This window comes from Macrobrachium rosenbergii, chromosome 13 (assembly GCF_040412425.1).
Source record: "Macrobrachium rosenbergii isolate ZJJX-2024 chromosome 13, ASM4041242v1, whole genome shotgun sequence".
NCBI lineage: Eukaryota > Metazoa > Arthropoda > Malacostraca > Decapoda > Palaemonidae > Macrobrachium > Macrobrachium rosenbergii.
The window spans coordinates 60068005-60083860 of record NC_089753.1 but is presented as its reverse complement, the minus strand read 5'-3'; the positions used below and the strand labels follow the sequence as shown (position 1 = coordinate 60083860).

Sequence of the window (15856 nt, the reverse complement as noted above, 5' to 3'; positions counted from 1 at the left end):
GACGTTCACTTTCATACACAAAGAGACAATGTAGGAAGTGAAATCGCCTACCCTGAGGAAGTGACCTCCTCTCATTTCTTTTTTAGTTGTAACATTTGCGATCTGAATTTCACTATACCCAAAATAATAAGGTTTTGGTTAAGTAAAAGTTTAGGCATCTCCAAATGTTTCTTAACGCTTTTTCATTATTTTCCATTTTATTTTCAATGATCCCAAACCTCAGTGCTAAGGCTGCTTCAGATCACCATTACTGTATACAACTTAACAGTCTCCCGAAACTTAACCAGAACTGGATATGAAAAATACACGTTATTAGACTTCAATGGTGCAAATAATTAAAGTTTTTACACCCTCTGAAATACTATACATGCACAAATGTTGATTTATAGGCTTTGCAATTTTTCCGTCGATGGAACTGCCCAGGTTGCCCAGGGTCCTGATAATATACATCCAAAAAGATTTCAGTTGCAACCAGATTATTAATATATATACATCTTTTCATTGGCCATCATGAATCTTGCATCAAGGCCTAATAAACCTCAAGAGTTGTATGGTCATCATCAGTATAATTACCTGTTACGGGTTAGGAAAGTGAATTCAATGTATCATTTGTAGCTCAACGAAAGAATAATGGAGTACAAATTGTAGGCATTTCTATGGGTAAGTAATGAATGTTGTATAGCAAAGTGAAATAATGCACATTACTTTGGTTTTATAGGAGAATTACTTCCTCCAAATGCAAAATATAAAACAAACTCAGTAAATACTCTAGTAGGTTAAATTTCTAAACAAAATACATATTCAGTTTCAGTCCAGATAACTTAAATTGAAAAAATAGTTAATCTGTATGGTAACCTCCATCAACCTTCCTTGTTAAACTTTTAGAAGCCCTCTTTTGGCCCTTCTGGCGGGATCCATTTAATCATCGGTTACATTTTAAAGTTTTCCTAAACAACTTGTTCTCCTTCGTCACAACTGTTTCTGAATTGATATGGTTTTGAGTTCATCGTTTATGTCTTAAAGTTTTCGTATCTTTTAGTTTTGGGGACAACTTATCAAACAGTTTGGATACCATGTATTCTAAGGTCCATTTTGTTTCAGTCACAATATCTCAGTGTTGCCACTGAACCTTAGCATTCCTCGTTTGTAGTTTGTACTCGCTGCCTTCACTGAGAGAGGAGAGACGCTGTTGGCAGTGGCGGATGTAATCTTTCATGGGGGCTGGGGCCACTTGGGATTATCATATATATATATATATATATATATATATATATATATATATATATATATATATATATATATATATATGTATATATGTGTGTGTGTGTGTGTGTGTGTGTGTGTGTGTGTGTGTGTATATGTACACTCATACAGGTACATATATTTCAATATTTATATATGTATGTACACACACACACACACACACACACACACACACACACACAGATATATATAGTATATATATATATATATATATATATATATATATATATATATATATATATATATATATAGACAGTGTATGTACTGAGAGAGAGAGAGAGAGAGAGAGACTATAATTATGAAGACTGTTACATTGTTTCCAACAGCTGTAGCTTACAAAGAAGTAGCAGGTGAAGTTGCTTTGGCAAATTCACCTGCATTAAATACATGCATAAAGAAAAAACAAATTATTATATAATTTTATTTCCAGTGTTTCTATCAATGTTTTACTTGTGAGCAGTGGGTACACATTATCAAAATTTAATAAACTTTGAGATTTAAACATTATTCTATCTACAAAATAAATTCTGACCTGCGGGATGATTTTTGGAGATGTTGATAACAGATTCAATGAAATGATCTGCTGTGTCATCTGAAATACTTCGGTGAATATGAAGCCTTGCAAGACCATTCAACCTTTCAGAGCCCATTGTTGCTCTCCTGCATGACTTAATGAAACTTTGTGAAGAAAACGATCGTTCTGCTGTTGCTGATGGCACAGGTACTGTAATATATTTGTAGTAACAGCTTATTAGTCAGATATTTTTCAGAGCATTGAACGTATGTTGTTGTTGTTTTGTTGTTGTACAGTTGCTGTTGTTGAAATAATCATTAACTAAGCAAATTTTTTGCTAGTAATTATGATTTATTGAAAGAAAACACTGTTCTATTATTCATATCCATGGGGGCCACGCGACCAGGTGAACCCCCCCCACTTAAATCCGCCACTGGTTGTTGAGAGAGAGAGTTGTGGGGGGGTTAGTGGGGAGAGAACCTGTGACAAGGTTCACAAACTTCAGTTGTGAGAAGACTACAAAATTTGAAAGCTAATATGCACACTTCCCTGTAATTTTGTTAGTTATTTGCTGTTTTGCATCTGAATCAATTTTCTGTTTTTTAGCCACTACGAAGTCTGCACCTAAACATACTTTTTCCCTACATTTGTATACGGAGAGAGAGAGAGAGAGAGAGAGAGAGAGAGAGAGAGAGAGAGAGAGAGAGAGAGAGAGAGAGAGAGAGAGAGGAGGGGGTGTGTTTAATAATGTGTAATTTCGAATGCTTAGTTGTTCACATCCATTCATAATAATGCCTCATCAGGTGTTAAAGTTTTCAGTATCGTGAAGGAAAATACAGAGAGCTTGATAGGTCCGGTCAGATTAGCTAACGATCTTCAAACGCAAATCAAATGGCTGAGGAAGATGGCGATATCGAAAAATTGATTGTCATCTCATTCTCTAATCATTTCATCCTCGCGATCTACATTCGCACCCTTTCCATTAAGACTCTCTTATACTATAATGCTAGTCATATAGCGTGTAAATTAACTAAGTCTGTGAATCTTTATTTTAAAGTTTTATTCAGTTTGTTACCTCACAAATGATGTTACACAATTCATGATATTGTTTGAATATTATTTTAGTGAGAGGCATTTATTTCAGGCAATAGAAATTATCATTTTCTGTCAGTTCAAATTCTCTAAATAAAACACACACATGCAAGTATAAGGTAGTAACATACTGAGAAATACTGTACTTTTATAGTCAGGTCAACGAACGTGAACAGGAGAAGCATTATTCATCATCCCATATTCACAAACGCCCAAGATTCGGACTAACTGTCCAGGTTTTCGTTGATGTTTAGTGTACTTAATCCCACAGCTTTCAGCGTCTGATGTTTCTTGTGTAGTCGACTTCGTCGGTACTTCATTGTTTACAGCCGTATATTGAGGAAAGCGTTCCGTCATCATGGTGGTGTCCGACGCAGGCAATTGGTGTTTGATAGAGAGTGACCCGGGAGTGTTCACAGACCTCATCAATAGATTTGGTAAGCAGCGAAAATCCAAATGGCTTTTGCTCCGTAGGGGGTTATTGCCGTCAGTGCATTTCATGCAGTGCAATGTCTTCTTCTTCTTCTTCTTGCGACCTTATTAATCCCACTGTATAGCAGGGAGGGTCGACCGCTCGAGTCAACTTTCTCCATCTGTTTCTATTCCTTGCATTTTCTTCCCCCAGCCCCACCTCACCCATATCCCTCCTCATGCAGCGCAATGTAAGCATTGCTTAAGGTTCTTTGCAGCGTCCCTTCGGCCCCTAGCTGCAACCCCTTTCGTTCCGGTAAAATTTTATAAGTTGCCAATATAAAATGATACCACGTAACCCTGGGGTGTTTACTGGTTTCAGTTTTGCCATATTAGTTATGGAGGGGTTGGGGCTGGTATTGTCTTACCTTATAAGTCGTAATTTGATGAAGAGCTCTTTTTGGTAGAACTATAGGGTAGCTCCGCGTCGCCGACGGCACTGTAACTTGACTTTTTCTACAGTTTTTTGGTTGCTAATTATGAATTTACCTTTCATTTTTGGCGCTCGAGTCTAATTAACCTGTAATTAACCCTCGAAGTCCATCCAACAAGGGTTTCCATAACGTGATCTTCACAAGACAGAGCACTGTACATCTGTTTTGAACGGTTCATATCCTGTCCGGCAAGTGCAATAACTTGTTAACGTATGGGTTCCCTTCCCCCTGGGCCAGTACTAAACATGGCGAAGGGACATTCCATTTGGCCGACAACAAACAGATGCACCACCAGTATACAGAACCCCTAAAAGTGTAGAAAAACCAGTTGAAAAGGTAAAAACAGGCATGGAGCTAATATATAGAATTACCATTTTCAAAATTATTATGGAGGGGCGGGGGCTGGTAACTGTCTTATGAAGTCGTAATTTGATGGTGAGCTCTTTTAAAAAATGTAGTTACAACTTCATATTGGCAAATAACATAATACCTTTGCTCCTTTTACTGTACCTCAGTTCATATTTTTTCCTTCTGTCTTACTTTCCGCCCTCTCCTAAAATTGATTCATATTACAACTGCCAGGCTTTCCTGCTGTTACATCTTTCAGACCTTTTTACTGTCAATTTCCGTTTCAGCGATGAATGATCTTTGTTGGCCCAGTGCTTGGCATGTATGCTGTGCCTGAAATCCTTAAGTCTATAAATGACTTTTGGAGCTTGGTGCTGGGGGTGATGACACCAGTGGCCTAGTAGGAATTTGTTGGTCCAAATCGGGTTAAATAGAGTTACTTTTCCAAGGTTTTTCTTCGTAAGAGTTGGCTTTTTGCAATTACCTGAGGTCAATGTGGTAGGTCAAATCCTGTCTCGGATAACCTAGGCTAGGCTAGTTAGGCATACTGTAGGAACATAGGCTAACCTGGCCTAGGCCTACTCCTATTTTCAACATGGACTAAGCTGCCGTGTAGCCTAACCATTCCAGGCTGGACTACAATGTGGCCCAGCATAACTACGTTTAGGCTGTTTGGCCTGGTTTATGGTAAACTGGGTATAAGGCTGAAGACTATTACTATATCCCTCTGGTTTGGTAGATGTTAGGTTATGTGCCAAATGGAAACCATGTCTGGCACCAGCCCCTTGGGGATGAGTGTAAAAACATCAAGGACGTCAAATACCATACACAATCCAAAGGCATAAACATAAAACAAAAGCAAGAGGCACTAAATATATTACTATCGTTGAATGGCGGGAACCAGGCCACAGTAGCCTAGTAGTCTTCAGTTTTAGCAAACTGGGAATTACTTCTAGACTTAGGCTACTTATCTAATTCATAGGCATAACTAAGGGGTAGAATGCAGATCAGTGAAATACAAATTACTGGGGACTCAACAGGGGTGCAATCTCTCCAGGGGGCAAAGATTAGGTTTGGTAAAGGTAAGCCAACTTTCATTATAGGCTATTCCCTCTGAAATGCCTACTTGGCCTGCAGTAGCCCTGACCCCCTACTCTGCATTTGCTACCAGTTTGGTTGTGGGCTAGCATTATGCATTTGCATAGGTTACATCAGGGAAATGGAGCATGCCAGAGCATTAATGTTACAGTAGTGGTCTTGCTAATAGTTAATACTGTAATTCCAAGACAAGTAGGCTATGTGAACCATATCCTAATTTTCCAGCTATGGTCAGCCTAGGCTGTCTGAATGGTAAATTTTTCCTTTAGTACCAGCCCCACTAACTTGAATGCCATGTTTAGGCCTAGTACAGCCTCAAGGGCATAATGTTGAGCCATAAGTAAAGATGGTTAATGTCTGAATAAATGTCTCATTAACAGTGTTTGCCATAGATTTTAGTATGTTTTAAGTATTTAGTATGTGAGGGAGACTTAAGAACAAAGCAAAAGTGCTCCAATATTGAGATTTGGTATTGTAGTGAAAAATGTCTTGAGTTTTTTTGTAATTTCCTTCTAGTTATTCTTGTTTGTGGAAACTACTGATTTTTTTACATTTTCCTTGCTTCCTACATTCAAATAATAACTTAGCCAGTGGTGGACTTCATTTTTCACCCAGGATTTTTGGGTAGGATGAAAACCGAAAACAAATGCAATGCACCAGTGAGAAAGGTAAAAAATGCATAAATCTCAAATGCAATCACTGAATTATGTTAAACTAAGGGTAGGCCTAAATTTGCAGGGCGTGTCTAATAGATTTTCGTTATAAAATCTTGACAAAGCATCGGATATGGATCTTATTATGGAAATGGGTATTTGAAGCCACAGCCTAATTGGCAAAAATATGTAGGGATGTCTAACGTGGATTAAGGCACTTATCAAAGTAAATCAAAGAAATTAAAAGGGAAATTTAGCTAAATTTAGTAAGCACCCAGAGAGAGAGGCCAATTCTGATGTAAACTACTGTATATCAGATAATAGCACGGTTACCAGTAGTATGATAATGATCGTAGAAACACAAGTATTTGACCCTCTTGTAAAATAAGCAGTTCCTTGAGCAGGATATGCGATAATTATGTAAATTTTATTTTCTCTTTCCACCAAAAGTTTTTCACTTGTGGTCTGCTCAAAGCGCAAGACCCTGATTCACACAAGGCTGGCTTAATCTTAAACAAGCAATAGCATATCCTTTTACATAATTTGACATTACAATATTTGCTTTTTTTTATTTCATATTTTCTTGAGTTTCAATAAATTTCAGTATAATCAATGGATTAGTGGATTATAGAATTTATGGTAATGGCAGCTCACTATAAATTTATGGCTAAACCTGTAATATGCGCTTGGACTATGAATTAAGAGTATCATTCAGCAATAGAATGTAGTTATGATTAAATGAAATATATATATAATAAACATTGTAAATGAAATAATCAAAAGAACTGAAAATTGAAAGAATTAACTTCAAATCCATAAAAAAGTAGAGAAATAGATAAAACCTGGAATACATGGACTCACTGATAGCCACTCAACAACCCTACAACAAATATTAGTGTCAGGTGATCCGGAACTTCTGAGGAGACAATATGAAGCAACAGAAACTCCAGGGTAATAATGGTTTTCACAGTGTTACTGTAAGACTTGGTGCACATCTCAAGGTAAAGGAAACGTGAATTGCACCATGGAACTGTATTATACAATAAATATTCTCCTTGGATGTCCATTCCTTTATTGTACTCTACTTAGAGACATGACTCACTGAAAAGATGAGAGAGAGAGTATGTAGGGTAGGTGTTTGAGTGGGTGAAACAATGTAAGAATTCCATATACTACAACTATTACTACTACTTCATTCAAAAAAAATATGGGCGGGGTGTCTAGTAAAGTACATCATACTACAGTATCAATGAGTGGGAGGGTCTTCAGTAATGACGTTTCACCAGCCTTTATATATGAGCCTGCTAGATTTAGCTAAGTTTCCCTTTAAATTTCTCTGACTTACTCCAGCAAGTGCCTTAATTATCAACATTAGACATCACTTCAAATTTTTGCCAATTAGGCTGTGGCCTCAAAGGGCTATTCCCAAAATACGATCCATGTCCAATGCTCAGGATAAGATTTTATTGACGAAAATCTATTAGACACGGCCCTGAAATGCACAGTGGTTCATGTACATAAACATTACAATTGATAAATTATAAGCACTTATGTTTAATACCAGCTCTATGGGAATAAATGTTAAAACATAAGACAGTAAATATCTCGGTAACAGTAAATTTGGGATAGGTTTTAGTATGGCTTTCATATAGATATTAAGGAGACTCAAGAGTGCGGCATACAGAAGCCAGTATCTACTTGTGGCAAAAAAGTTGGTTACCCTAATCATCAGAAAACTTCTTGGGTATGGAAGTGTCCCAGCAGCAGTGACACAGGTGTATTTTAATCTAACCTAACCTATGGTGCTTGATCTTTGCTTTGTCACTGTTGGATACCCCCCTGCCCCACCTAACCTGACCTAGAGCATCATAAGGCTGAGGAAAATACAGGTATGCATCTTGATCTAATCTGACCGAGGGTGTGAGTCCTTAGCTAGTTTTCCCACAAAATATCCTGATCTATAGTTTGTTAAATACACTATAAGATCATTAGGGTGTGGCCTTGTAGAAAAAGCAGAGTAGCCACATTTATCTAGCCTTTTAAATGTTCCCTTAATGCTAATCCCATGTTTATGGTTTTTCCTGCAACCTGTCATTTACTCTATTTTCTGCTTTGGCTTTCCATGATGTCCTATCACAATGGTAGTATGAGCATTATAGTTCTTTAAGTAGATAGTGACTTAAGATTAAGCCAGTAAAGTGACCGCTGACCTTCTAAATGCCCTATGCCCACCGCATGTGGAAATTGAGGTTTTGGCAGTTCAGGTCAAAATTTATGCAGCATCTGGGGTTCATTTGTATCATCTTAAGGGTCTTGCACTGTTCCCATACTTAGTGGCCTCTTACTGGCCATCCCTCCCTCTGTTGCTGGTGAATTTATTGGTATGGTTTTAATTCTAAGTCATTAAGGTATGCGTTCTGTTGAGGTTAAACCTTGTTGATGAAGATATATTGATACTTCTTCCCAGCTTGTTCCCATTTTTATATGGGGTCGCCTTTTCCATCTATTTCTATCCTGCGCTTCTGCTTCATCAATTCCCTTCTCACGCAGGTCTCCCCTCACACAGTCCTTCCATCTCTTTCTTGGTCTCCCTCTTCTTTTTCTTCCCTGGACCTCCATCCCCATAGTATGTCTACCAGCATGGTCCTCATCTCTCCTCAGCAGGTGTCCATACCATCTCAGCCTCCCCTCCTGCACTTTCTTTGATGTTTCCACCAACCTTGGTCGACCCCCTAATGTAATCATTTCGGATCCTATCCTCTCTCATCACCCCAGCCATCCACCTAAGCATTCTTATTTCTACCACATCCATCTTCTCCTCCTCTGCCTTTCTCAAGCTTGCTGTTTCCGTGCCATACATCATTGCTGTTCTTACCACCGTCTTAAGAAATTTTGCTTTTAACCTCAGCGGTACTCTTTTGTCACAAAGAACTCTGGAAGCTGCTCTCCAGTTGTTCCAGCCTGCCTGTACACAGTGTTTTACTTGTTCTTCCATACTTCCTCCAGCATTAACAAAGGATCCCAAATACTTAAAATTACCAACTCTTTATTGGTTCTCCCCCAAGCTGAATACTTTCCCTATAACCCCCCCTCAATGGTGGTACACACATATTCTGTCTTAGATCTGTTTATTCTCATTCCTCTGTCCTCCAGTACTTGTCTCCACCTTTCCAATTTCATTTCCAGATCCTCCCTGCTCTCTGCATAAGGACAATATCATCCGCATACAATATGTTCCACGGTACTGCCTCCCTTACTTCCTCTATGATAACGTCCATCACTATGTTAAAGATAAATGGGCTAAGAGCTGACCCCTGGTGTAATCCTACTCTCACCTCAGAACCCTCCATCTCCCCAACACTGCTCCTCACTCTGGTAAATACATTCCGGTACATCTCCTGTATCAATCACACGTACCTCTCTGGCACCATCCTCTCCCTCAGGCTCCTCCATACCTCTTGTCTCGGGACTCGGTCATAGGCCTTTTCAAGGTCAATGAATACCATATGTAGGTACCTTTGTTTTTCCCCAAATTTCTCCATTAGTTGTCTCAGACAAAATATACTTCCCCTTCCCTTCATAAATCCCATCTGCTCTTTACCTATTTCTACTTCTCTTAGTCTGGCATCTATCACCCTTTCCGGTATCTTCAAAGTGTGGGACATTAGTTTAATACCCCTATAATTGCCACACTCTTGGACATCTCCTTTCCCTTTGAAGACTGGGATCAGTATACTCCCACGCCACTCATTTGGTATCCTTTCCTGCTCAAGGATCTTTATCATAAGATCATAAAGTATATCCACTCCTTCATCCCCTAATGCCTTCCATGCCTCTACAGGTATCATGTCTGGTCCAGTTGCCTTCCCATTCTTCATCTTCTTCAGTGCATCCAGCACCTCTGGTTAGAAAACCTCATCACCATGCCAATGTTCACCTGCCCATCCCCTCCTATTAGTCTATTATTTTCTTCATTTAACAGCTGTTCAAAATATTCTTTCCATCTCTTCACAATGTCTTCCTCCTTTCTAAGTAATACCCCATCTTGATCTTTTTTTTGTTTGATATGTTGATATATTGATACACATGCCTGAAATATTTTTTCTTGGCTCAGAGAGAATGTAGGTTAACTCTTGACTTGCCACAAGTGTTTAATGTTCTTGGTACAGTGTACATGTAACAGGATCCAGAAAGTCCTTTGAATGATTAAAAGTCAGGTGTACATAACCCCTCAGTGGTTGAATTATTGTAACCACTTCATTCATCACTGATTTACGCTCATGCCTTTATTGATACAGTAACACACGTGGCAATATCCCTTGACTGGTCCTTTGAACAGTGACAAAATACTTTCTATACCACCAAACTCCCATTTGCTTGACAACGACCATTCTCTTTTATATTTTAACCTCCCAAACTACAACTCATCTTTTGTGACAGCAGTGCCAGGCCCACTGATAACCAGTAATTTTATATAAGTAGCTTACCAAGTAATTACAGTACATAGCTATTGGTTACCTAAGCACGGCAGCCTAAAAATTCAAAATTATCCTCCAAGGCTGCTGTATTGTTTGTGTGTAGGTGACAAGGCCCCACCCACTTTCTGGGACTGAGAGGACCATCTTAGTGGAGATCCCAATTTGTTTCCTGCTGGCTTCCGACGAACATCGGAAGTTTACCGCAGCTACTTCATTGTCTTTTCAGATATTTTTTACCCGAATTTTGGTGAAGTATTCATAATTTTTTGTTGTTGTGGCTTTCAATCATTAGTTGTCTGATTGTGGTTAACTGTAGGATTGTCTTTAGTTAACATGTCAGGTTCCAGTGCTTCTAGCGTTTGCTTCTGTTCAGAAGGTTGTAAAACTAGATTAACAGTTTTCATATGATTCACACACAAAGTGTAGTAAATGTAGGGGGCAGGAATGTAGTCAAGATAATACATGCTTGGAGTGTCACGATTGGGAGGATAAGAAGTGGAAGACTTTAAAATCCCATGAGAGAAACTTGAGAGGGACAGAAAAAGGAAGGCAGCCATTAAGGCTGAGAATAGGGCTAGTGCAGAATCTACTCCTTTTCTTAGTCTAGTGGATATTAAAGGTATTATTCCTTCAATTCCTCCTGTGTCTCCCATCCTTAGTCCTCCTACTTTACCACATACTCCTGATCCAGGTTCCTATGATTCCGCTGTCAGTGCAATTACCACCCTCGAATCAAGGTTCGATCATAAGTTTTTGTTATTATCCAATACTATTGTGGAATGGGGTCCACAATTAGAGCTCTGCTGGAGAAGAATTTACAAAGTGGTAGTGCAGTGAAAGTGACAGTGTTTTGCATGTTGAGGAGGTGGCTGTCCATCCCACCAGTGCTCCTAGACAAAGGTCACTGTCCCGCTCCCCCTCACCAGGGAGAAGACATAACGAGGTCCAAGGGAGGCTGGTGGGGCTTGCCCACCAGCAGTCGACCCCTCTGTTGGGTCTGTTATTTGTTCCCAGGCTGCGACTAAATGCCACTGGAAAGGCATTTCAGTGCATCGGCTTTCTTCAGAGTCAGAAGCTTCCAGCCCTGACAAGAACCGTTTGTACTGTTACCATACTTCATCATGTCCGCTTAAGAGGCATGTGATGTTGAGGACTGCTCACCTCTAGCAGTTAAGTGCAGGGAGGTTAGCCTGCAGGCTTACTGCAGCTTTTTGCATCAGCCTACTTCTTCTTCAGCTCACCCTCGTCGTTCTTTGGGAGACAGTCCTGAGCGTCGTGTTTTGCTGCACAATGGCCCAAAACACCTGACTTACTCCAAGCCAAATATGTGGCACCAGCTTCCGAGTGCCTGGTGCCTCCCACTACTCTGCAGCCATTGCCGTCGGCTCAAGATGATCAGTTGTTCGCTCCGTTCAAGCACCAGGTGACGAAACTTAAAAGGTTCTTAAAGAAAACCCCAGCAGTCCCCAAGACTAAAGACAAGTCTTTACCCTCTATTCTTCAGAGGAGGAGAAGGTTTTTCAGAATTCGGTGCCCTCTTCAGCTTACTTGTCCCTTTTGAGATTTCTCCTGGATAGTTTCCCGGATTTCTTTGTTCCTGCTGCTCCTACTTCTCCAGCTTCTTCCTTCCTTATGAGGAAACAGTTTTCCGAGGTTCTAAGCTGCCTAAGTTATACTGTATTTATCTTCCTTGAAGAATGCTCTCCGAGAAGTGCATGATTGGCTGGCCTCTAAGAGAGAACAAGGCAAAGCAACATTCGCTTTTCTGCCAAGCAAACTAATGAAGATGAGATATTCTTCATATGCCACCAGGGAAGCTCCTTCTTTGGGAGTTTCTGCTTCCTCCCAAGGGGGCTTCTCTGGCCTAGTGGATTCGGCTTGCAGAAAGGCTGTTACTGTGGCCAAAGTGATGTTTTTCTCCCCCGAACTGGATCACCTTATAAAGAATATTTTGTTCATGAGACTTACCTGTCAGATATATATATAGCTGTATTCTCCGAAATCCGACAGAATTTCAAAACTCACGGCACACACAGTGGGCCAGGTGGTTAGTACTCATTCCCGCCGCTGGGAGGTGGGTATCAGGAACCATTCCCATTTTCTATTCAGATTTTCTCTGTCGCCGGTACTGTCAACATCTGTTTTCAGTACCTCCGTCTTTGGATTTCGTTAACTTGCGTTATTTTCCACTTAAGTATTCTATTTGACTTTTGGTTTTGACTTTGGATTGTGGATTGGCATACGCTTTTTGTGGACTGTTTTTGGATTTGCTTTTGATTGCTCTATGGATGATGTCTGGATCTAGTTCTGCTAGCTTTCAGAGTATGTTGTGTGAATGAGTGTAAGGTGAGGCTACTGAAGGCTTCGGTAGATCCTCACACTGTATGCATGAGGTGTAGGGGCATGTTTGTTTGATAAATGATCGCTGCAAGGAGTGTGAGACTTTGCGGATGCAAGCTGGAAGGTGTATGATGCCTATGTTCGCAAAGTTGGTGCGTGATAGGATCAGGAGGTCTTCCTCCAGGAGTGCTAGTAAGAGTCAGGGTATTAATTCCTCTCCTGATAACCCTATTGTAGACTTAGTATCACCTGTCCCTGTGGTTTTGCCTTCGGGCGCTGAGGTTGTGTCTGCGGGGGGTTTGGCCCTGATGGAGATTATGAACACCATCCGTGCTCTGGAAACAAAGTGATTTCTCTTCAAAGTGCTGTTAAGTGTAGTGATCCCCTAGTGTTGTGGAGGGGGCGTCAGATCGGCCCCATAACGCTTCTAGGCCTGGACCTCTGTCAGACTCCCAGGACTCAGGGAGAGGGCATGTCGAAAGCCGCAAGAGGGTTACGGGGCTTCCCACCGATCTGGCATCCCCGGCAGGACCTGTTGTCGCTTCCCAGGCTGCCAAGGATCGTGCTCGTGCACGTATCCTGAAGGACTGCTTCTCGTCCTCCGAGGCGTCCTCCCCCGCAAGGGGTGGAACTCTCGGAAGGACTCTCGCCCCTCTGAAGAGGAGCTTTGAGAAGAGGACGCTTCACGTCCTCTTTCTCAAGCGTCTTTCGTCTTCTTCTGAGTGTTTGACGCTTTCCCGCCACAGAAGAGGACCAGGACGTCTTCAGAAGAGGAAGTTTTTGAGCGCCCCAGTCGCTCCAGGGAGAGAGCTGTTTTAGCTCCGGTGAGGAGGAAGAAGGCGTCCCCTCGCCCCTCGTCTTCTCACAGGATCAGCTCTTCCCCCGAGAAGGAGACCTCTCCGTCCAAGAGGATTCTGCTGGACATGCAGCGTCAGTTGGCTTCTCTCCTTGCTGAGAGGGAAGCAGAGCCACGTCGTCGACTCAAGGACTTGAGGCTGCCTGTCAAGAGGTCCAGGAAGTCCCCTTCTCCTGCTCCTGTTTCTTCTTCACCATCACCTGCTTCGTCTCCCAGTCGTGCTCACCGCTCGCTGGATCGCCATCGTCATGACGCTATCCTGGGCGCTTCTGTAGCTGCTCGTCAGAATGCTCCTCTCGCTGCCGTGCAGGGCCTTTCGGCTGGGCGCTCGGCATGGGCCGTTTTTGGCTGGGCGCTCGGCTGGGCACATGCTCTCGACAGGGCGCTCGACAGGACGCCTCTTTGGTTGCTCGACGTGGCGCTTCAGAGCAATCAAAGACTGCTGGGAAAAGAAGATCCCATCTTCGTGTTGGACCTCAAGGCCTTTGTTCTCCCAAAGGTCTTGGGTGACTCTCTGGTTTCTCCCATTGAAGAGGAGAAGTCTCTGGCGAGTTGGAGCCTGCAGACCTTGAGCAGCCTCCTGCTTCCTCGTCTTCCGACTACCAGGTGTTAGCCGGTCTTCTCAAGGACTTGTTTGGCGACAAGTTTAAACCCTCGGCTCCTCTCTCTCTCTCCTTCTCAGTTAGCTTCTTCCAAGACGAGGAGAGCGCCGGGTTTGTTAAGATGACTTCTTCTCTGGCGACGAAGAAGGACTTCAAGAAAGGTTAACACCTGGATGGAGGAAAGGAAGACCCAAGGCAAGACTTCTTTTGCCCTGCCTCCGTCCAAGCTGAGCAGGCAAGGCAGGTATGTGGTATGAGACCGGAGAGGACGTCAGCTCTAAGAGTTCCTTCGTCATCCCAGGAGACTTTCGCCAGCCTTGTCGACGCTTCCAGAAGGTCCCATCCTGTCTGCAGCCAAAGTGTCATGGACTATGTCGGAGACGGATCACCATTTGAAGGGACTCTTTCGAACCATGGAGGTCTTCAATTTCCTGGACTGGTGTTTGGGGGCTGTAGACGTCAAGATTAGAAGTCCCGACTCGATCAGCCTGGGGGAGCTGTCCAGCGTGTTGAACTGCATGGACAAGGCCGTCAGGGATGGCTCGGAGGAACTGGCTTCCCACTTTTGTATGGGCCTCTTGAAGAAGAGGGCCTTGTACTGCAACTTTACAGCAAAGTCAGTTTCTCCGTCGCAGAGGGCAGAATTATTGTTCGCCCCTTTGTCAAGCCATCTCTTCCCCAGTCCTTGATCAAGGATCTCGCCGCCAGCTTGAAGGAGAAGGCCACTCAAGACCTCTTGACCCACTCGTCAAGACGCCCTTCAGTCCCTTTGACGTCTTCGTCCAGGTCAGACCTCCAGGAAGAAGAAGCCCTTTCATGGAGGAGCTTCTTCCTCTAGATCGTCTCCCGAGGAAGAGGTTTTCCAGAGGCGGAGCCCCGCCTAAATCTAGGGGCAAGAAGTGACTTGCAGTGCCTCCAGACACCTGTAGGAGCCAGGCTTCTTTCATTTTGCGGGAGCCTGGAGAGCAAGAGGGGCGGACACCTGGTCCCTCGAAGTTATCGAGAGAGGATACAAGATCCCTTTCTCGACACGCCACCTCTGTGCACGTCGCCCAGGGGATCTGTCGCCCTCCTACCATCAAGAGAAGCAACAGATCCTTTTAGATCTATTAGTGCAAATGCTCGAGAAAAGAGCTGTGGAGCAAGTCCTGGAGCTGGACTCCCCAGGGTTCTACAACCGACTGTTCTTAGTTCCGAAACAGTCGGGAGGATGGAGACCAGTCCTAGATGTCAGCAGACTGAACCGCTTCATGGTGAAGGAGAAGTTCAAGATGGAGACGTCCCAGTCTGTTCTAGGAGCATTAAGACCAGGAGATAGGATGGTCTCTCTGGACCTTCAGGGCGCCTACTTTCATGTCCCCATACATCCCCAGTCAAGGAAGTACCTGAGGTTTGTACTGGGGGGACGGGTGTTCCAATTCAGAGCTCTTTGCTTCGGTCTCAGCACAGCCCCATGATCTTCACGATCATCATGAAGAATGTGGCGAAATGGCTTCACTTAGTGGGCATACGAATCTCGCTTTACCTGGACGATTGGCTCATTCGAGCCTCTTCGCAGTCAAAGTGTCTGGAGAACCTGAAATTGACTTTGGAGTTGACGAAGTCCCTAGGACTTCTAGTAAACGTAGAAAAGTCCAATCTGATCCCGACGCAGTCCATCGTGTATCTGGGGATTCAGATGGATTCAGTGGCTTTTCAAGCTTTTCC

The 15856-nt window shown here is 42.6% G+C and overlaps 1 protein-coding gene across 1 annotated transcript in view; it reads left to right on the top strand.

Annotated features, from left to right (window-relative positions):
* The first annotated feature begins 3140 nt into the window (after window positions 1-3140).
* The window catches only part of Uch-L5 (ubiquitin carboxy-terminal hydrolase L5), an 82414-nt gene continuing 69698 nt past the window's right edge, over window positions 3141-15856 (top strand). The window contains exon 1 of the mRNA XM_067115635.1: window positions 3141-3306. Coding sequence (XP_066971736.1) covers window positions 3228-3306 — 79 coding nt within the window. The 5' untranslated portion in view covers window positions 3141-3227. The remainder of the gene's footprint in view (window positions 3307-15856) is intronic.